We start from the raw sequence: 22,575 nt of genomic DNA on the forward strand, positions 1-22,575 counted from the left end.
GGCGGCGGCTCGGGGACAAGATGGCGGCGGCCGCGGGCTCGGGAGCGGGCTCCGGTGCGGGGCGGGCAGCGGCGCGGGCTCGGCCGGGACCCGCCCGTTTCAGGGGCTGTCTGGCCGGAGCGTTGTTGGGTGACTGTCTGGGCGCCGTGTTCGAAGGCAGGAGCGTCGTGAAGCTGCCCGATCTGCTGAGCTTCCTCCGGGGCCTGGAGCCGGCGGCCGGGCCGGCTGAGGAGGGAGAAGCGGCCGGCAGCGCCCGCAGAGGTGGGGGAGCCCCGGGAACCCCGGGAACCCCGGGAGCGGGGCGGGGGTCTGGCCCGCAGCACATCCCGTTCCCTGCACTCACCGCCTCCCAAACCCCTTCAGATTCGGTCCCAGCGCCCCCGGGATCGGGCTTTGGGGTGCGTGTCCCCCCGTCCCTGCTCCCCCAGGCCTGGGTTTCCCCGCCCTGCCCCTCAGCCCGGCCGGGGCGCCTCCCCGGGACACCCGGGCTGCTCCAGCCCCGCTGGGCCGTGTCCCCTTCGCTGCGGGTTTGTCACCCCAGCTCTGGCTCCCCAGGACTGTTCCTGTTTCCTTAAGGACGTGGGTCACTATGCTCGAGCACGGGGGTGTCAGCGAGGAACAGACGTACCAAAAATAGATAAGGACTAGAGCAAAAGAAGCACAAGAATGGTTGTTTAACTCATAGCAAGCAGTGATGCATTCGTATTGGGGTTCTGAGCTGTGCAGTGAGCCCTGTACACCCTCCCAGTAGAATCTTAAAGACACTTGATTTTGTTGTGGTCTTGCCTAGAAATGCAACTGCTTTCTGTTCTCTGCTTGTTGGGAAAGAGGCTCATCTCTTGCTTGTCCATATGTGCCCCTGGATATCAAACATTTTGGCTTGTGTTAATCTTGAAATGTTTTCTGTCCCATTCTTGCTGTGGGTGCATCTCTTGCTCTGCACCTTCTTACTCCGATGAGCGTGGCCAGTGATGAGCTCGAAGTGCTGGGGAACTTCTGGCCGTGTTGTAGCTCCAGACATACGGGTCATTAGGCCTCAGGGAGCAGGGAAGCACTGATAGTGGAGGAGGAGGGTTTGTCCCTGGATGTTCACGTTATGTTTTGACCTTCTGTTGTAGAAACGCTGTCGTACACGGACGACACGGCCATGAGCAGGTCGGTGGTGCAGTCCCTGCTGGCCAAGCGGGAGTTCGATGAAGTTGATATGGCCAAGAGGTAAGGACGGCAAGCAGGGCGTTGATCATTGCTAGTAAAGGCAAAACTGCATTAAGATTAAGCATTCGTTGTTATGTTTTGTGAAAAGGAACAGGGGCTAAGGCAGAGTCATTGTTTAATTATGGAGGAAAATAAATCATAACAGCACTGGCTAATCCTGTAGTTTGTTGTGTTCTTTGCACTGTCCGGGAACACGCAGCAGCGTTAGCTCTGGTGTGGGTGCAGGGTCTGCTCTAAAGTGAAGCGGGATGGGACATGCTCTATTGCAGCTGTGTACATGTATCCTCCTTTGAGGAAGACAGTGCTTAGACATTTCAGAAGCCTTTCCTTTCATGTTTATTTGTTGCTATTTGTGTTTGTATCTCCCTTAATTTGGTTAGTGAACTTTAGTGAGGTCAGCTTCAGTTTGTTTATGATCCATTTCCCTTTGGAATCCACAGCCCTGGTAGCATTTGGTTCCACTTAAGGGAGAACGTTTTTTTGTTTAGAAAACTCTTCCATTGAACTTGAACAAAAGACTTTCTTTGTGGTTGTGACCCACAGAAATGTTTCCAGTTTGCTTCTATTTCAAGGCGAAGTTCAGAGGGAAGTGAGTGGGGTGAGAAAGGTGATGTTTATCCACCCTTTCCTCTCTCCACACCAATTTTTAGGAGTTGGATTCTTTCCCTACAGAACTGAGTCACTAGAACCCTGCCTGTCACTGGGTTTACCCGTGTGTTACTGACTGACTCACTTTCTCCAGTTGCTTTATACAACCTCTACAAATGGTAGTAACAGACCAAATATCCCCTGGATTTGTTCTCACCCGTGTAACTGCTGCTCTTGCCCACACCAGGTTTGCTGAGGAATACAAGAAGGAGCCCAACAGGGGCTACGGGATGGCTGTCGTCAACGTCTTCAAGAAGCTCCTGAGCCCCAAGTGCAACGATGTGTTTGAACCAGCAAGGGCCCAGTTTAACGGGAAAGGCTCCTACGGTAACGGCGGTGCCATGAGGGTGGCAGGCGTCTCACTGGCCTATTCTGACGTGCAGGATGTTAAGAAGGTACCGTCTGGGCACCGCGGCTCCGGGAGTCCCTGCTGTCGGGCCAGTCTCGCCCCGAGCTCTCGGCAGGTTTCCTAACGCTGTGTTTTCATTGCCAGTTTGCAAAGCTGAGCGCTGAGTTAACCCACGCCAACTCCCTGGGCTACAACGGGGCCGTCCTGCAGGCGCTGGCCGTGCACCTGGCCCTGCAGGGAGGGCTCAGCAAGGAAACCTTCCTGGAGCAGCTCATCGGCCACATGGAAGATGTAGAGGCAGATGATAAGTCTCTTACTGATGCCCGAGCGTAAGTAGGTGGGAGGAGCACTAATTCTGCCATGTACAATTTATTTGGGCTCTTTGCGTTATCTCTTCATTTTACTCTCGTTTCTAGGCTGGGATTTGAGGATTTACCATTTTCAAGGCGTCTGAAGAAAATAAAGGAATTTCTGGAGCTCAGCAGTGTTCCCAAAGCAGATGTATTGTTTGAACTAGGTAAGTACCTTTCTTACTACCAGTATTAGGAAAGAACTGGATGCAGGACTAACTCAGCAAGCCCGGTTCATGTGTCCTCCCCCAGATTGCCACTTTGGCCTGTGCTGCCTGTCAGGCACAGAATGTTCTGGAAAGGCTGTGCTCACCAGTCAGCAATTCTCTGAGTATTGACACAGTGACTCGCTCTCCGTATGGATGGGGAAAATAATGTCTAAGAAAAATGATCATGCATAACATTGCTTAATATTCTGAGATCTGTTGTCTTCATGGCTGCCAGATCTGCGTTTTGGGTGGGCAGGGGTAGGTGGGCATTGCCAGACTGTACTGGTGTAGCTGGGAGTCAGTCTCCAGGGTGCGAGGAGTACAGGAGAGATTCCCCTTCTGAGATGCAGATGTTTGCACCTTGTGATCGAATCAGCGATACTGGTGTGGGAAGTAACAGGTCACAGGAGGCTGCAGTTAAGGGGAAAAAGGTGCTTCTGCGGGAGGGCAGAACTGAGCGTCCTGCGGCGCTGAAGCTGATGGTTCTGTTACAGGCAACGGCATTGCTGCTCTGCGCTCTGTCCCTACTGCCATCTACTCCTTCCTGCGCTGTATGGACGCTGACCCAGACATTCCTGAGCACTACAACAACCTGCAGAGGACCATCATCTACTGCATCTCTCTGGGTGGAGACACAGACACCATCGCTACCATGGCGGGAGCCATCGCAGGGGCTTATTATGGGGAGGAACAGGTACCCGCAAGTTGGGAGCAGAGCTGCGAAGCGTTTCAAGAGACGCAGAAGCTGGCAAATAGCTTGTATGAACTCTACTGCCAGCGGCTCTGAGCTCCGAGGGAGCGTTTGCTGAAGGCGAGGCGGGCGGTCACCTCTGCCGGGAAACGCTGGTGGATCCGCGCCCTCGGCGCTGCGGGTTGCGGCTGGGAGCATCAGGCGGTTTGCAGGACGGGGAACATCCCTTCAGTTCGGGTTCAGCGGGAAGTGACTCCATGTGGGACCGAGGACAGTGGGTGCGTCTCCTCTGAAGTGTGCAGGAGTGTCAAGTTTTTCATAAGATGCTGCTTCTCGCTTTGTCCACCGTTGTGCCATTTGGTTGTTGCAGTTGCTCGGTGCGTGTCCGAATCCACTGACTTTTTTGCTGTTTTCCTCCACTCCCGTGTGCCCTGACCTTTGTTTTGGTTGTCAGCGGCCTGTCCTGCAGTGGTTTGAGAGGCTCCGCACCCGTATGAGGACACCAGGTCACCCTCTGCTGACGGGAGCCACCGGAGAGGCCCCGGCACCATCCTGATCTGCTGCATTTTGTGTTCCCTTATGTACCTGTGTTCACTGTGCTGCAGCTACTCCTTTGGTCCTAATCTGAGCATCCTGCGAGTTTAATCCTGTCCTGTGTACATCCAGAGCACGGAGTGAGATTGTTGTTTGAATCTGTGGGTGGATGTAGTGGTGAAACTGAGTGTTACACAAGGATCGAATTCTCAGTTCTGCGGCACTCAGTGACAAAAATCCCTGCAGCGGGATCAGGAGTTCTTTCTCATGGTTTTAAAACTCTGTACTTGGTAAGAATGATCTGAAAATAAAGGGAAAGGTGGGTTAATTGGGGAAGAATTTATCAGGGTTTAAAAGAATTTGTGCATTTGAAGCTGGGACTGGTGGACAGGAATATTCCAGCAAAGTCGTGTTGTTCCAGAAGCTCAAGTTCAAAACCTTTGCTCAATGGAGCTGGTCAAAAAGGGAGCAGCGGCTTGGGTATGGCGCGTCTAAAAAGGGTTAAAAGCTTTGTAATAATTGAAAACAGAAAGCAGTCAGCATGTGGAATTGTTTATAAATTTGAATGTGACAATGTAGTTGTCTATAATCTCTCATATTTCCTGGGACACTGGGCCGTGACCGTTCTGCTCAGAGCTCGCTCCCTGTTGGAAAGTCTGCCTGGAATGGCTTGGTCCAGTTTTTATCTGGAGTGCCAGGCTTCTGTGTGATGCTTTAATGGGTTTTCCTTGTACAAATGGATTCTCGTCCTGAGAACATGTGGAGTTTTGGTCTATCTTATATTTATCTATTGTGCTGCGGATCCGAGATGTAAAATGTCGGGTTTTTCACATTATTCTGCCAGAGGTGTGAACAAGTTGACTGAATTATTTAAAAGATATTTTCCTTTTAAAGCAGCTTCATAATTTTAAAAAGTTTGGAAATAATGAAGAGCAGAAGAGCTCCTGTTTAAAAAAAAAAATAGCTCGTTTTAGGCCAGAATTTGAATGTGTACTGAAACGTTTAGCTCTGATGTCCTTGGAAAGAAATAAAATCACTTAGTTATCTTTGCTAATTAGCCACTGCTCGTGTCTTTTCATTCAAGCTGTGTACTAAAGAAGCTGTATGAAAACCTCTGGGCTATTTCTCCCCATGCTTCACTTCAAGACTCGACCTGAAACTAACAGCTTCTCCAAATCTTTCTCTAGAAAGCAGAGGATGCTGGTTGGAGGTGTCTTGCGTGCAGCCGAGACTCGTGCGTCGTTTGGGGTGAGTTTTAGCGCTGGAAATGTGCTGCGAATCTCCGGTGGCCGCTCTTGCCCGTGAGCAGCGCAGGGCGGCTGCAGTTTGGACGATAAAAGCTCAGGAGTGGTTCTCGTTACCGCAGGCGAGTTGGCAGCAGCGGTCGCGTGTGTGGCAGGAACGTCGCTGGTGTCACGAGGAGCAGGCGCAGAGGGAGCTGGGTCGTGCTGAGTGTGCTGGGTGCCCCAAAGCGCAGCAGGAGAATCGCGCGTTCTTCACCATCAGCTCTGCAAGGAGCTGCCTGTGTGGCAGCCGGGCTGCCCTGCAACACTCCCATCTCCTCTTCAGGTGAGAAAACTCATTTTCCCCTCTTAATTCATTTTACTCTCAGCCTCTGAAGGGAACGCGCTGGGAGGTGATTCGCAGTTGCCATGTGTCGCGGAGCTGATGGCTTTTGCCGCTCGGGATGGGAGGTTGGCTGCAGGCGAGGTTGTGTAACGTAGCAAAGAAACTGCGATGGAAAAAATACAGGAGGGAAAGGGAATCCCCACCACTTAGACTTAAATTCCTCCAATTATTAATTGCCACTGTGGAAAGGTCTGGACCTCGTCTTTTTTTTAGAAACGAACTTCTGGAGACAGGGATCTTTTCTGTAATCACAAGAAGCACGCGATGCCTTCTTGCATAAGCATATTAATTAGCAAGCAAACCTGCTGGAAACGAGCTTGGATGCGAGAAGGGAACAAATGGTTTTGCTGGCAAGGTGGAGCAAGCCCGTTAATAGCAGGACAAAGGCACAGCTGAGGCCACCTTTTGTACAATAAGTTTTATTGATGGTTTGTCAATACAATCAAGTACTGTATTTTAGTTCTGAAGAGAAGGCCAGTTTCTGATCACAAAGAGTGCATTTTAAACCAACTTTTACTATGACAGACAGTGCATGTAATAAGTATTTACAAAACTAAAAACCTCTATATACTAGGTTAGAAATGAAGATACTAGAGGCAAATTAAAAAAAATAGTAAGAATTTGTATATAAAAATGCACATTGTAATGCAGTTCTCATAATTAAAAATAGACATACTTCATCCAACCCAACCTTTTTTATTATTGTGATTGAAACCCAAATCCCATGCGCTCACACACACGACAGAAAATAATCCTTTCTGCTGGCGAATATCACGTACTCCAGAAATAAACCCAAATCTTCCTGACAGTGTCCGGTTTAGTGAACAGCCTCCCTCATCCTGTGCATCGTTTCTTCTAGCCTAACTGTGTGCGTGTAATACCTTTGCCTTTCCATTGCTGTGTAAATGTAAAGGTTATATAGCTGCGGGAGGTTGATTATGGTTTATGCTCTGCACAAGAAGGGAAAGTGAAATTGCGAAACAGTATCTACAGCGCTGAACGAGTTAACCTCTCGGTGTGGTTACAGCGAGTCTTTGTGTCATTGCTTTTGGCCAGCTAGAACGAGTTTCGAATAAAACAGAACAAAAAAGAGATGGAATGTAGATTAGAACACAGCATAAATAAGTGGATTTGCTGAGGAACAGGATGAAGCTTCCACCCTGGCGCGAGGAGCTCCCGGCCCTGCTGCCGGTGCCTCGCGCGGCTCCAGCTCATCGCTGTGCTCCCCAGAAAGACGCGTCAGTAAAGGAGACACCGGCCCCTTCCTACCGCCCTACCGCATCTGAGCTTCCGTTCTGAATTTTAGGGACTTCTTTTGTACAGCTCCTGTTCCTGCCAGGGAGTAACCCAGTATGATCAAAGCCCAAATGGTCCCAACACCCCTCAGGAATTAAACACATCTGGGGGATCAGACACTGGGGCAGCCTTTCACCTTGAGAAGGTTTCATCTTTACTTGAAATGTGCAGCTTCACGTGGAGTAAAATCCCCGGGATTGGGGACAGCCCAGCCCCAGCCACCTTTCAACTGTACGTTTCCTTTTTGTGTTTCTTTATTTCAGGGATAGGGGTGTTTTTAAAAGGAAGCCCTGGATGGCAAGAGGCAGAAACACAGGACAAAACCAAACAAACCAGAAAGAGGAAAAGTTGTTTAAACGTCTTGTACAGTCCCTCCGGAGAACAACCCCCAGGCCCATTCTTGCTACGTTTCTTTGGCCATAGAACAGGCTCTAGGGAAATAGAAGGGTAGGTGCTCAGCTGGTGACCAAATTGTTGCTGTTTTCTCAGGGATGTGCCTTTGCGGAGGGACGTGCCGTGTAACACACATGGATTAACAGCAGCAGCGTGCTACTCGCCTGGGATGAGAAGAATCGCCTAACTGTAAGTGCAAGTGGCAAAGACTATTCTACCATGAGGAAATCTGCAAAGAGCAGGGTTCGGTCGCTCCCTTTAGCAAAGGCCAGAGCGACCAAGGGGTCAGTGTTGGGCAGACCTTTCCCAGATCCTGGTCGCTCGTGTTCAGGTCAGTGACATTTCAAGCATTAGTGAGACAAAGTGGTAAAAACAGACAAATGTGATCTTTTTTCTTTCTTTTTCTTAACCTAAGTCACAGATTGGCACCTGAGATGGTGCACTTTTACAGGTACATATTGCACTAGACTCGTCAATAACATTGTTAAGTAGATAATAGCACCGTTGTAAAAGGACTGAATGGAATGTTAGAACAAACACTATTTTTTTTCTTAATTAAAAGGTCCCCAGAGAAAGGGGGGATACCAATGCAAAAGTTTACACATCCCAGAATAGTGAGACAGTAAAAGCAGGTTGTCCGTAAGTGGCACTTCCAAGAAAGCATAACTAAACCTGTCAAACCAGGCCAGAAGCACCGTAAGCTGGGCTTGCAGAGCCGTCCTCGTGCTGTCAGGGAATAAGATGCTCCCAAGGCCAAACGCATCTTTGGGCTGCAAAGAGACAGGACAGACCGAGCCCTTGGACTTGCCCTTAGACGAATTAACCCAAGAGAGGATCCTTGTTCATCGCAGGGGTCCCAGCGTCCCTCAGCAGCTTTGGAACAGCTCGTCTGTCATCCTCCCAGAGACCGAAGCCTGGATGGTTTTTATTCCTAAAGATGCTGGGGGCAAGGGTTAAAAATAATATTTACTTCTTATAAGAAGGTGCTTATGCAAAGTGTCCCACTTTTTATGATTATAAATCCAACCACACTGAGTCCGCAGTGAATTGGTGAGACTGCCCTCAAAGCACAGTCTGAACAAATCGGCATCTGCGAGACTGAAACTTGGGCACTTGATGGTTTGGGAAGGAAATTTCTCCATCCGTCGCGGATCTCTGCTTTGTGTTGAGTGCCTGGGACCCCCGTGCTGGTTAGCAAACACACCATCCATGGCAACAGCTGCATTTATTTAACTTCTACTCAAAATGGGAAACAAGGGCACTTGATTACAGACCAGGAGGGTCTGGTCTTCCCGACGACCCTCTCTGGATCACAGAGCAGTTGACTGCAGAGCCAGATCCTTGCCATCCCAAGCACATTCCTGTGTTTGATGTACAGTCACTAGGGTAAGATTTATTCCAAATACTCTTTGCTGAGGAAGTCACTCCCCTCCCTCCCCCAAAAAAGAAAGCAAGCTAGATAGATGTCTCCTTTCCGATTACCCTCTTGACTCATGGATCAAACAGCGTGAAGCAAGGTCCCACGACAGCGGCTTGCGCGTTCTTCCCAGTGATTTTTCTTTTTTGTATTAATTTTAAAAACTTCGTTATCAAAAAAAAAAAAAAAAAAGATAGTTTATGGCTAAAGTGGGTGAAACGGAAATGTGCCGAACAGCCGTTATGTGGGGCAAAGCAGGAACCCGGAGAAGGAGGAGTGGATGTATTCCGTGGAGTACAGCCCGTTGGCCTGGTCCGAGGGCATCTGTACCCAGACTTGGTCGTTCTCCTTGAGTTCGAGCACGGCGCTGCCCGAGGCCTGGTCCAGGTAGCCCTTTTTGTACTCGTCGTAGGTGTAGGTGGCAGGGACGTTGTTCTTATAAAGAGCCACCCAGACGTTAGTCCCTTTGACATGCACGTGGTAGGCAAAGTAGTAGATGCCGGATACGGGGCAGGTGAATATCCCGGTGACCGGGTTGTAGCCGTTTTGCCCGTTATACAAAGTCCGGTCGAACTTGACCGGCATGCCCGACGCCGGGAAGGGGGAGGTGAGGATGGCGGTGAACGCCGGCGCGATGCGGGCGGCGAGCTCTCCGCGGCCGTACTGCGGCTTCCCCGGCTTGCCGTTGCCCAGCACGGCGCCCTCCACGCCGCCGTCCGGCAGGTGCAGCCCCGCGATGCCCGTCTCGTCCAGCACCCCGGGTGCTCCTGGCGGCCCGGGCGGCCCCGGTGGGCCTGGCGGCCCGTTCAGCCCTGGCGTTCCTGGCATTCCCGGGGGGCCGATGGGTCCGGCCATGCCAGGCTCGCCCGTCTTCCCCTCACCAGGAACCCCTGGGAGCCCGGGCTCCCCTTTCAGCCCTGGTATCCCCTGAGGCCCCATGGGACCAGCGGGTCCTTGCAAGCCCGGGATGCCGGAGGGGCCCCGCAGCCCCGGCTGCCCCGGGATCCCACCGTCCCCTTTGGGCCCGGGGCCGCCCGTTAATCCGGGCACCCCCGGGAGGCCGATGAACCCCGGTTCTCCTTTGGGGCCCGCTGGGCCGGGGGGTCCCTGCGACCCAGGCAGGCCCCTCTCTCCCGGCACCCCTGGCTTCCCCGCGAAGCCGTTCAGGCCCTGGTCCCCGCGCATCCCCGGCATCCCGGGGGGCCCGCTTGGCCCCACGTCCCCTTTGGGGCCGGGCAGCCCATGCTTGCCCGGCAGGCCCATGGACCCCGGCAGCCCCGGCGGCCCGATGATGCCGGCAGGGCCAGGCTCACCCGGCTCCCCATCGACGCCGGGTTCGCCCTTATCGCCGATGGCTCCCGGCACCCCAGGCTGCCCGCGGTCTCCTTTTAGGCCAGGCAAGCCCGGCTTCCCGTAGCCCGTTGGGCCCGGCAAACCAGGGAGGCCGCGGATCCCCGGCTCTCCCTTCGGTCCCGTGGGGCCCTGTATCCCCGGCACCCCTGCGACGCCCGGGACACCGATCCCGTCGATGCCGGGGGGGCCCCTGGGCCCCGCGGGGCCGGGCTCCCCGCTGACGCCCGGCCCGCCCGGGGGGCCCATGTCGCCCTTCTCCCCCGGTGCGCCCGGCAGCCCGTCAAGGCCGGGTTTGCCAACGCCAACGGGCCCGGGGGGCCCTGCAGGGCCGGGAGGGCCCCCGTTCCCCCGGGGCCCCGGTAACCCCGGCTTCCCCACGCCGTTCTCACCCTTCATCCCTCGCTCTCCGCGGGGGCCCGGCTCTCCTTTGGGGCCGGGCTCACCCCGGAACCCGGGCAGGCCGGGGCCGCCCTGGGGACCCGGCTTCCCGTTGACCGAGATGCCAGCGGGCCCCGGCAGCCCCGGGGGGCCGGGCAGTCCCCGTGGCCCTTGCTCTCCCCGCATGCCGGGCTCGCCCTTGGCTCCTGGCATCCCTTTCATACCCGCCTTTCCGGGGAGCCCGGGGATGCCGGGTTTCCCGATGCCGGAGAAGCCGGGGGGCCCGGCCGGCCCAGGCTGGCCGTGCATTCCTGGCTTCCCCGTGCCCGGCTTTCCTGGGTAGCCGGGGGGGCCAGGGGGTCCACGCGGGCCGGGCTTCCCTGGCGGTCCTGGCTCCCCTTTGAGGTCCATGGGCAGCAGCGGCGGCATATCTGCGGAGAGAGGAGACACGGAGCGTTATTGGGGCTGCCGGGGGACGGAGGACGTGCCTGGGGCGTGATGTCCTCAGGGTGTCAGAGCCCGGGGCTGCAGTGCTGCCTGGGTCTGTATTTGCAAGCCTGTCCTTCTCTAGAAATGGTTTTATTTAAACATGGCCACAGCAGCTTCCCGGGCCACCACGTCAGCAGGACTGTCTTGAGGCGAGACCTTGGCCGGAGCCCAGGGTGCTAATCCAAGCCTTACTCCATCCATCCCTCCACAGAGGGTGGCAACAAGAGCAGCGATTGCCGTCGGCTCTGCCGCTGTTGTTTTGTGATGACCTACTGTGGTTTTGTTAGGAGCTGGATTCAAACCTCCTGCTGCCTCACTTCCCAGCGGCCTCGAAAGCACCGTGGGATTCGGTCGCTCCTGCCTGGGCTCAGCCCAGAGGATGGCGACAGAGTGAGCCAAGGCTGAGGATAATCCCTGCACCCCATCCCTCGAGTCCAGGGCCTCGGGAGACCTTTAATCCTTTGGGATTAAAAAGAAAACTCTTGGACATGTCCTTGAGAGAGCAACGAGGTGATTCGTGTATGGGTTAAGACATGCCCGCGGTGCTTGCTGGCTCAGCTCTCGTGTCTAGCAAGGCAGAGAAAAACTCACAGAAGAAAAAAACCGCTGAGGATGGAGGAAAAGCCAATAGCTGCGAGGAAAATGAAACCTCGGTTACATCCAAATGAGTCAGCCCAGCTGGGAATAGGCCGTAACCACTTGACATTTAAAGAATTTATAGAGGTCTTTTGCAAACGGATATAAGAGAAAAACTAATGGGTTGAGAGATTCCAAAGCCGAGGAGAGCCAGACTACATGCCCACTGCAGCTCGGTGCTCAAAGCGCAGACATGAGCATAAATAGCGGCTTGAGCCCGGCCCAGGTCGCCCGGCGCTTCCCACGTGACGCCCAGAGCGGGCGAGAAAGAACAAATCTGACAAACCCTTCTTTTGGGGAGCTTGAAATGAAGGAAATACTTGGCAGTCACGTGTGCACGGGACTATGGCGAGAAATGCGAAGGGCAGAGGAAGGGGCCTTGACACCTCGGGCAAATTTTAACTGAATCTGCCCGTGGTTGGGAACAGATCCGTACGGGTGAGTTCCCGGGATGGGAAGGGATCCCGAGGGCTGCCAGCCCCCCATCCCGGGCACTGGGCGAGCACGACGCCCGCGGTGCCAGGAGCTGCCAACACGGCGATTTTCTCAGTCAACGGGAAAAGATTAGGGGAGATTTGAGACACGTGAAAAGAATAACAGCAGCAGCAGGCACCGTTCCCGGCGCATCAGCGGCGGCTTTACCTTCCCTAAGCGCAGCAATTAGCTCTGGCCACTTCCAAGCCTGGTGCCTGCTTGTTTTTCTTTTGGTAATGGAAACATTTTGGGAGCTTATCTGTATATCAAAGCCTGGCCCACATCCTAGGCTGTAACAGAGGTCACTTGGCTGTCTCAGTTAAGGAAATACTTGTCTGTCATGACATTGCCACTGGATTTTTGCAAATCTCCTGCTCCTCACCCCAGAAAACGGTGTAGGAAAGAAGGCGAGGGAGATGTGACGCGTTGCACTCAAACAGATTGCTGGGGTTTGAATTCTGGAAAAATTTTTCTCCAGAAAATTATTTCAATGTGTTTTCTCCCCATCCCTTTTTTCTTTTTATTTCGTCTTGCAACGGTTTGAAATGAATTAGTTTTCTAGGTCATTTTGCATGGAATCAGAACAAGGATCTACAGCTGAGCCCACGAAGGAAGGAAAAAGCGCACACACGCTCTCACACAAGGCAGCGAAGGGGAACGCCAGGCGGGAGCTGCCAGCTTGCAGGCGGCCAAAAAAGCAGACGGGAAAACCAAACCGGGGACGTTAGCGGAGAGAAACTGGGACATTGCAGCCCCAGCGGTCTCCGATTTCAAAAGGCCGTGCGTTACCACAGCCGCATGTCTCGGAGCTCTGCGTTTCACAGCAGCAGCGTGGGGTTGTGTGTTCCCCTCGAAGCACGAACAAAGCTGCCGGGGATGCCAAGGCCAGGAGCCCGCTGGGCAGGGGACGGGATGGGGCAGGCGCACCCCATGGAGCTCCGCACCGCACTGGGAGCGCCGACACGGCCAGGCTGTGGCCCCTCGGGAGCCGCATTGTCCATCTCGGGACCCCATCACACCTGGGAGAGGGATGTGGCCCGCAGAGAAATGATCCAACAAGGTGGGAAGTGGTTCACAAGCAGTCAGCGGCGCGTCTGGCCAGCGCGGCCGGATGACGCTGCGGGAACGGGAGGTTGGCGGCTCCTGGCAAAGCCCGGCCCAGCTCATTCCAGCGCCGCTGCCAAGCGCCGTCTCGTGAGAGCGAGGTTCACATGCTCGCGGGGACGTTGCGTGGGACCAGCGTTGCTGCGTCTCATCTTCCCCAGCAGCGCAGGACCCCGCCGCAGCCACGACATGATGCTGCACCGTTTTAACCAAGCCAAAATAAAACCCAGCCGTGCAAATACCTGCTTGAATGCTTTTAGCATTTGGGATCGCCTGCCCTCACCTGCCTTCGTGCTCCTGGGGAGGCTGGTTTGGGGCCAGAAAAGGTGTCTGGCGCCCTGAGGAACACAGCCCTGTCTCTCACCAGCTGGCACCTGCAGGCACCCTGCGCGGCTCCCGCCGGCTCAGGGCGACCCGCGGGGACACGGCACGGCCTGCGCCGTCGCGGGAGTCAGCTGAGCTCCCCGCGCAGGGCAGGAGGCCAGCGGGGATTTTCCTTGCCAAAGCTGAGGTTAAGCGGAGATGGGAGCTCAGGCTGCAGCTGCCCCCCCGCCCGCATCCCCCTGTCCATCCCCTTTTCTCTTTCCCAGGGGTTTTAGGTGAGTTAGTCCAGGGGATGCCCGTGCTCTGTTCTGCCTCAGTGTCTCCTCTAACCCTGGCCTGATCTAACGGGGCAGAGCTCACAGCAGCTGGCGCCTCGCAGAGCCTGGCACGCTCGCTCCTCTCCCGACATGGTTAGCAGGCAGCACGAGCCGCTCCGATGCATAGGAAGAAAGGGGAAAAAAAAGAAGGAAAACCAGCAGGGAGATACTTGAATCCAGTCCCACCAGCAGCTGAACCGTTCCTGCGCTATGCTGGAAGGTTTTGTCTCTGGCCGGGATTCAGGGAGCAGCTTTACAACAGCTGGGAAGGGGGCAGGGAGGGGGGCTCGTGGCTTCGGCTCCAGGTTTTGCTGTGTGTTTTCTGACACGTGTGCTGAGCTGAACTCCTGATAAGCCACTCAGCCCAGTGGTAAATCAGCCCCCGGCAGCCCAGCCTTCTCCAGTTTCTCCTCCCAGAGCCAAGGCTTTGGCTCCCCGGGGGGTCTGGGGCTGTGTGAACCATGGGGGCTCTGCCTGCACCTCCCAAGGGCCAAGCACTGACCTGGTGGCTCCAGGCACCTGGTGCTCTGCCCCATCCCTCACCCAACGGCTACGGGACGCTCCAGCCCCATCCCACCCCCCGCCAAACGCGTCCCTTACCCAGGTACTGCCCTTTGCCCTCGCGGAACGGGGGTCCCAGGGGTCCCTTCACCATGGGCTGCATGTACTTGACTTGGCCGTAGCCCGCAGCGCCTCCTCCTGCCGCTGAGCGAAGGCCGAGCACCAGCACCAGCATCCCCAGCAGCACCGCGGCGTCCGGCAGCATCCTGCTCCCACGGCTCCTGCGGACAAGGCGACAGTGAGAGCGAGCACCCAGCACCCCGTCTGCACCCCGTCCTGCCAGGATCGGCTGGCACCCCGGGGAGGGTCCCGGTGGGAGCAGGACTCCCCCAAATTTGCCCTTTTCTGGACCGCAGTTGCCCTGAACACGTTATCCTTGCTGACGTGCCGGCTGGGAGATGCACAATAAATACACGGTTTGTGAGCAACAACTGACCACGTGCACCCAGCGGAGCTTCTCAGAGCTGCCCCAGCACCTGCTTGTCTGCAGTTATGCCCATGTCAGGCATAAAAAAGAGGGGAAAAAAGGCAGGATGGATACCAGAGCTCGCTGAGCCAAGCGTTGCTGTCGCATCTCTCAAGCAAGCGGGGTCTCCTCTATCAAAACCTGTGTGTGCTCTGGCCGCGGCTGCTGTTGGTGGCTCGGGCTGCGTCTCCCAAGCGGGTGCTGTGCCTCCCAAGCGGGTGCTGTGCCTCCCAAGCGGGTGCTGTGCCCCCCAAGCGGGTGCTGCGTCTCCCGGTGGGTGCTGGACCAAAACCATGATGTTGCAGCCCAAAACTCACTGTGTTTGTGGCTCCAGCACAGCCAAGGAGCTCGCTCAGGATGGGAACCCATGGCCAGGAAAGCCCAGGACAGGCACTTGGGAGCAGCAGCCTCTGCCTTGAGTGCTTGTTTATTTAAAATAAATACCCTCTATAAATATACTTTTCCTCTAGCAACATTTTCTGGGCCAGCTCCACGCGCGGAGCTGCAAACAGATTGATTTGCAAAGAACATTTATTTTCAGAAGCTTAAATAACACGTGATACCAAAGAGCTTTGCTGCTTTTCCTCCTTCTCGCAATAATTGACCCGTGGTGGTTACTAATGAGAATTAAGCTCGCGGGCTCTCCCGCCGGGGAGCAGGGGCAGGGCTGCTGGGCGCCGGGATTTGATCGGAATTTCCTGAATCGCTTTTGCTGAAGCAGCAGTGAAAAAAAAAAAAGTCTGCAGCCTGGAAAAAAAAAAAAAACAACCCCAAAAAGCCCCCAAATTAAACCAAAATTAAAGCAAATTATGCAAAGGGCAGGGGGAGCCCTGGCATGGGATTGTTCCTGTTGCTCCGAGCGCTGGGAAGGTTGTTGGAGGTGACGAAGCGGCCGTGAGCGCTGCTCTGCCCCGGAGCTGGCGCCGTGTCCCCCTGCGCGGTGCTGGGGCTGCAGGGACGGGGACGGCTCTGCCGCGGTGGCACCGTGGAGCCCGGGCCCTGCTGTGGTGGCACCGTGGAGCCCGGGTTCTGCTGCGGTGGCACCGTGGAGCCCGGGCGCTGCCGCGGTGGCACCGTGGAGCCCGGGCCCTGCCGCGGTGGCACCGTGGAGCCCGGGCGCTGCCGCGGTGCGGGTGATGCTGGGAGGGCAGCGCTGCCCGTCCCGCCGCAGCGGCCGCACCGGGGCTGCGCCAAAACCGCCGCGGCACCAGGACAGGAGCCCGCTGTGGCTGGGCATGGCCGGGGACAGGGCCTTGCCGGCGTTATTGTTTTTGTGTCTTTGGGGTCGAGTAGAGGAACGCTTATTTTCATGAAGCGTTATTTTACAAGGATTTGTTTGAGGGAAAAAGAATCCCATTTTAAGGGATTGCAGCTGTAAAAATACAGTTTCTGCTAAATAGAAGAGGAGAGCAAACCCCTGAATCAGCTATTTATTTGTTTTCCTTACCTGGTATGACCCCTGTGCCTCCGTCTGCAACTCCCTCCCTCCCCAGCTCTCGGTTCCCACCTGGGCTTTGTTCACCCCGTTATCCATCCCCGGCCGGGCTGTTTTCACGCGATGCTGCTCGTGGCTCCAACATGGGAGCAGCACCCGGGGTGACTCTCCCGAGGGGCTGTGGGGCCAATGGGGGGATTCTGGCCTGAGACCCCCGGGACGGGGACTCGGATGCTCCCCTGTCCCCCCGCAGCGCTGCCCGGCACCGGGGCTGGAGGCCTCGCGCTACCCGGGCTCTCCAGGCACCGATTTAATAAGAATAAAATGGAAACATCTGGAGTCTCGTACGATGGATAAAGTGCACACGACGTGTCTGTGAAGAGGCTCTTTCATGCCTGAAATCTCCCACGTTGTGAAATGATAATTAATCATAAGGAGCGGCCGCGCGGCGGCCTCATCTCCCAGGGCAGGTTGCGAACAGCGGCCGGTGCGTGATGCGGATGGAGCCGCGGTGCCCGTGACGGCTGCGGTCGGGTGTCACCTGCGGTCAGGTGTCACCTGTGGCCGGGTGTCACCTGCGGCTGGGTGTCACCTGCGGCTGCGTGTCACCTCCTGTCCCCCTGCGGGGCCGGGGGCCGCCCCGGTACGGAGCAGAAATCCCACCAGGAGACACTTTCTCCCACCTGGAGCAGGGAAGATGCTTTGGGAGCTCCCGAGCGCTGCAGGATGGGCTGTGCCCCCAACTGCAGCTCCAGCCCCCCCGGCACTACACGGGGTTCGACCACAACAGCTCCTTGAAGAAACCCCAAGCCCAGCAGGAGCAGCGGGGCCAGAGGGTTCATACGGGGGGAGCTGCGGGGCTGCGGTGATGCGGTGGAGCAGGGACGGGGCTCGGCAGCACCGCGCTGGTGCGGGGGGGCTTGGCTGTGCCGGTGCAGCACAGCACCGAGACCCCTGGCACGGCTTCAGAGCCACCGCGTGAACCGCGCGAGCGTCTGCTCCCCTGGCAGCCGGGGAGCAGACGTGTTAAAAACCCCTGGCACACCATGAAAGCGCCGGGAAAAGGGGAAAAAAAATCTCACACTTAAAGCATGAGAAAGGAGACAAGAAATGTCACCTTGTTCTCGCCGGAGCGCGGGGGCTCAGGCAGCGCAGCCCGGACTGCGCCGTCGTGCATCTTGTGCTGGTGGGTCTGCTGAGCTCTGGTGAGCTCTGGTGAGCACCTGGGCCATTCACGGGAGAAGGGGGTGCTGCCCCGCACTGTCCCCTCCCCACAGCACCCCTGTCACCGCTCCCCGCACACCGGGTGACCTTCCCGCAAGCAACGCGGCCACTCGCTTCCCCGCGCGCATAACCAGGGGCTTGTTCACTGAGCTGCACTGATTTATGGCCCTTGTTATTTAAATATTAATTACGGGCCTGGCAGGCAGGCACCGCGCCTGCTCCCTTCAAGGCTAATTATTTTTAAAGTCAATATATGTGATCCACGGGGGATCCGCGATTGCGGTTCGAGGTCAATAAAATGGAGAACTTGTTTAAAAGCGGCAGTAAAAGCGTGATCGGCGTGGGGAGCAGCGTGATCGGCGTGGGGAGCAGGGTGCTGCTCGCCAGCCCTCACCCGCCTCCGTCCCCGCGTCCCACCCGGGGCCACGCGGGGACCAGGATGAGCCAGGATGGGGACCGCAATGTGCTCCACTGTCCCCATCCCCATGCACACCACGGCAGGAGCGGTGGCACCTCATGCTCTCGCCTGGCACGTGTGGACGCCGCACATAGAAAGGACCGAGCGAGCAGCCGACGCGTGTGGGTGGGCTGGAGCAGCGCGGGTTTGGACGCCGCCGTGTCCCATCGAGCTGCTCCATCCTCTGGTCATTTACAATAAAAAATAAAGCGGGGAGGTTTTCCAAGCCTAACACGGGGCTGGCCGGACTCCAGTGGGAGGTAGGTGATTTGGTTTGCGCTACGCATGCTTTAAAAATAATAATAAAATGAGTCAAAAACGAAAAGTGAGCTATTGAAACAGAGTGAGCACGTTGTTTCCGTAGGCTGGGCTGTGAAAGCCAAAGGCATCAGGCAGCAGCTCGGCCGAGCAGCGCCGGAGCACGGGGAGAGTCTTGGCACCGGCCAGTGCTTAACTGCACGACACCCGCTCGCATCCAAGCGCTGCTGTACGCGCCGCGCGGCCCCGGAGCCTCGCCTGCCCGTCAGCCGAAGGAACAAGAAAACATTTTCCTTGACCAAAGAAAAACACCCCACCCCATCCGCAGGCAGCCTCCCGCCACCCCCGCAGCGCCCGCACCGGCCCCGCGCAGAGCGGGATGGGCACCGCACGGCGTGGCACGGCACGGCGTGGCACGGCACGGCATGGCACAGCATGGTATGGCACAGTGCATCGCTCTGTGGCACAGCCCCGCTGTGCCCGGCTTGCCATGGGTGGTGACAGTGTCCAGGTGAACGGCCCCGGTCTGGGCAGCGCTTACAGCCAAATTAACCCCAAGGCTGGGGGCTCTGTGTTAATTAACTCCTGCTGCGTCTGCAGCTACTGCGAGGCGTGCAGAGGGCTGAAGGAACGGCCACGGGCCGAGCCGCTCTTGGTAGCCACGGGCCAGCTGGCACATGGGCAGCTTGGGGGACCCTTGGCTGTGCTGGGGTGCAGGAAGGAGCTGGCACTGGGGGCTGTGGCCACGGGATGGGGGTACATCATGAGGTGGTGGGATGCCATAAACCAGCTGTTTGGCACCAACCTGGGGATCTCTCCCTGGCCTGACTCGCCTCCTGACACCGCGGAGCCACGTGCAATGCCACGCTGTGCCACACACCGGGGTCTGGCCGCGGCGGGGGCCTGCGCGGCGTTCGCGGTGCACGTCACCCATGTGCGTGTTACCCAGAGCCGAGGGGCGCAGGGTCCGGCGGTGCTGACAACAGGGTCGGTGCCGCTGCCTGATCCCGCAGCCGCCGGGTCAGGGATCAGCTCAGGCGGATTAAGGAGCCGGAGCGCAGCAAGGCGTGAGCCGGCCGCAGGTCACGGCTCAGGGCTTAATCCCTCACCTCCCGCTGTCAAAACTCCTCCGCCGCGCGCGGGAGAGCCCCGCGCTGATCGCTGCCGACACAACCGATGGCGGTGAAGCCATCGCTGGGAACGGCTGGACAGAGACCCCGGGGTCTGTGTGGGCTTGGACCCGGCGCTGGTGCAAAACCCAAAGCCGCAGACATGCCCCGTTTCTGCCCAAGGCCTGAGGCTCAGCCCGGCTCACCACATCCCCGGGGCACCGCGGTCCCCTCGCCAAAACGCAGCTGAGATGTCCCCCGGGCACACCCAGAGGCGAGTGAGACCCGAGGGACTTGTCCCCCTCTCGCCGCAGCCCTGACAGAGGGTTCCTGCCCCCCGAGCTCCCCGGTCCCGTCCTCCTCCCCCCGCCAGCCCCGGCTCCACCGAAATACCAGACTGCGCAGCATTAATAGCAGGGTTGCCTGCCAGGTGCATAGTTTGACCAGTCGGATCACACATGCCAAACCACAGGTATTTTATGAGACGTTTCCTGTTATGAAGACATTTTTGTGGGGATTCATTTCTTTCTTCCCCTCTTCTTCCCCTCTCCTCCTCCTCCTCCCGGTGGGACGCTGCCTGCCTGGGGCAGCAGTGATGCTGTCCCGCACAGCCGAGGGATGGAGCAGAGCGAAAGAGGAGGGTGTCCTGTCCCCGCTGCCACCCCGGCAGCTGCGGGCAGGGGCTGCAGCCGCTCTCCCTGCGTCTGTGCAGGGGCTGAATTGCCCCGTGAGCCCCAGGTCATGCTGTGACCTGAGCACAGGCTCTCGCACCCGCATCCCAGTGCAGGACGTGGAGCATCTGCCCAGACGCCCCGAGGAGGGACGTGGGTTGTGAGCCCCACTGAGCTGCAGGAGCTTCGGGCATCGCTCCCCGATGGCCGCGTGCTGGCTGGGGCAGTGCAGCCCCGCGCCGGGGACACGCGAGCTCTGTGGGAAGGGGGCAGTGTGGGCTGGGGGTCCGTGGGTCAGACGCCACTTTGCACTCACAGGTCTGGGGCAGAAACGGCATTTTCTAATGCAACGAGTATTTTGCAAACAAATCTGCTAAGCCTGGAGGGACCCGCAGAGAACGATTCCCATCTTGGGGAATTTGCAGGCAAGTGGCCATCAACCGCAGACATTTAAACTTCCAGCCTCGTGCTGGGGTCACTGGCTTAATGATAATGAACTGTTGTCTGGGGCAGGGTGCTCAGAGGGGCTCAGCTCGCTCAGGGCTGCTGCCCACGCTGCAGGCTGGGACGTGTGGGCAGGGATGCTCCGGAGCCCTCCTGGGTCCCCATTGATGCTGTCCCCACTGAGAGCGGGGGCGATGGTGTGACACAACACAGCTCAGCGCCGCTGGAGCCGCTTGCACCTGCACGAGCGTCATGGGGGGGACGTGGCTTCTGCGCCCGAGGGAACGTGGTGGCACCGCGGCTGTGCCAGCCCCTGCCCACCGCTGCCCAGGTATGACGGCAAATTTCTGAGCCACTATGAAAACTCGTTCTCACGTGTGAAACACCAAGAACAGAACCCAGCCCCTGCCCCGCCAGCGAGCCCGGCTGCCTGGGATGCGAAACAGCCTGGCGGTGTTTATCCCAGCTGTTGTTTTACTCTAATGTCAGGGGTTGAAGTCCCGTCTCCCTGTTTTGCCGGCTCCTTTCATCTCCATTTCCTCCCCTCTTTCAGCTTCTCAGTGACACCGCCAGGTGAGCCTGCGTGTCCCTGACCCGCGCTCCGCACACCCTCACCTGCACGTCCCTGTGATAATGCGACGGGGACACCAGCGTCACCCGGGGAGCAGCGTTTCCTTAGGGCTTCAGCATGTGGGGGGTGACCCCAGAGCGAGAAACCAGCGGGGGCTGCACCAGCCTCCCACCCTCTGCTGCAAACCCCCGGTGTCACCGCTGCCACCGCTCCCTGTGCCGGCGGGTTGGTGACCCGGCACAGCCCTTGGGGACCAGGTTGGCCATGCGTGGGTGCACAGCGGCGTGGCTGCAGGTGACAGGGACCTGCCCGGGGCGGTGCCAGCGGCCACGTTCCTCCTGCCCCATGGTCAGCCCGTGAAGGTGCTTGTGCTGCTGGTGGGGTCCGCGCATGGGACCCCCTCCCCACCGTGTCCCCGAGCCGGCTGCTGCTCCGCTTCTGGGGTGAGCAGGGGGAAAATATTGTTTGTGCTTCTCTAATATCTGCCTTCTGTTTTGCATTTGCCGTTTCTTCAAAGATAGGGAGCCGCCTCTGCCAAGATTCCTGAGGAGATATCCTCAGCAATGCCGACCACGCTCCCCACCGCACTCAAAGAAAACAAATGTCAGGCCAAGGATTGATATGAAATAGTTTAAAAATGAGAAAAAGCTGCCTTAGAGCTAGGTTTACATTAAAATACATTTCAGGAGCGGGAGGCTCGGCCGCGTCCCTCCCCGGCGGGCGGTGCAGGGGGATGGGGTTACCTGCCCTCGCCGCCGCGGCACCGGCTGCTCCCCGGGCACGGGGGGACATGGGGCTCCGCTCCCTGGTATCTCCCACCAGTACCCCCATCCTGCTGCCCCAAGCACCTCATCCTCATCCCCATCCTCATCATCACCCCCACCCCACCACACCCCAACCCCACCCCACCCCACCCCATCCCACCCCACCCCACCCCACCCCACCCCATCCCATCCCATCCCATCCCATCCCATCCCATCCCATCCCATCCCTCCCCTGCTGTCCCCAGGGCCATGAGCCATGCAGGAGTTTGGCACAGCAGCTGCGGAGCTGCTCACACACATTCACACCCCGGCAGGGGCAGGAGCGCTGCTTTTCAGGCAGTATTTTAGTTTACGTTATTTAATCTAATTTAATTTCTGAGAGCTGCTGCGAGAGCCCAGCAAGCCCGAGGTGTTCAGTGGAAACTCTGACAGGACGCTACCAGAAACCACACTCCCGCCGCCCAGCCTCGCGCCGCCGGCTTGGATTTCAGCGTTTCCTCCATGTAACGCCGGTTTCGGCGGCGCTGGGGCCGCGCTGGGTGCAGCGTCTGTGCTCCCGGGGCTCTGCGGCACCGTGGGGCTCCGGGGACCGATCCCCGCGCCGCCCCCCAGCACGTGCCTTTCTATCAGGACGGACACGGGTTGTGCAAAACCAGGCTGATTTTTTCCTAGAGTTTCGTTTGGAAAAAATGTGCCATGATGCTGTCACAAGACGTTTCGACATCGCTGAATCAGCTGCTTTGATTTTTCAATTTGAAATTTTTGTAAATATATAATATATCTATTTTATTTTTTGTTTCAGTTCCCAC

The 22,575-nt window shown here is 57.3% G+C and overlaps 2 protein-coding genes across 3 annotated transcripts in view; one reads left to right on the top strand and one right to left on the bottom strand.

Moving 5' to 3' along the window:
- Positions 1-11: 11 nt before the first annotated feature.
- On the top strand, positions 12-5,050 carry ADPRS (ADP-ribosylserine hydrolase). The gene is made up of 6 exons (XM_082071445.1): positions 12-261; positions 1,119-1,215; positions 2,051-2,258; positions 2,357-2,541; positions 2,629-2,729; positions 3,266-5,050. Exons 1-6 carry the CDS (start codon positions 21-23, stop codon positions 3,556-3,558), a joined length of 1,125 nt encoding a protein of 374 aa, XP_081927571.1. The 5' UTR covers positions 12-20; the 3' UTR covers positions 3,559-5,050.
- Positions 5,051-6,028: 978 nt separating this feature from the next.
- COL8A2 (collagen type VIII alpha 2 chain) overlaps positions 6,029-22,575 on the bottom strand; it is a 28,011-nt gene continuing 11,464 nt past the window's right edge. For both annotated transcript variants that reach the window (XM_082071226.1, XM_082071225.1), the window contains exons 2-3: positions 14,407-14,588; positions 6,029-10,893 (exon numbers count right to left, since the gene is read on the bottom strand). In XM_082071226.1, the coding sequence (XP_081927352.1) occupies positions 8,972-10,893; positions 14,407-14,572 (2,088 nt within the window). In that variant the 5' untranslated portion in view covers positions 14,573-14,588 and the 3' untranslated portion in view covers positions 6,029-8,971. The remainder of the gene's footprint in view (positions 10,894-14,406; positions 14,589-22,575) is intronic.

This window comes from Streptopelia decaocto (genome assembly GCF_964273445.1).
Source record: "Streptopelia decaocto genome assembly, chromosome: 23".
Taxonomy (NCBI): domain Eukaryota; kingdom Metazoa; phylum Chordata; class Aves; order Columbiformes; family Columbidae; genus Streptopelia; species Streptopelia decaocto.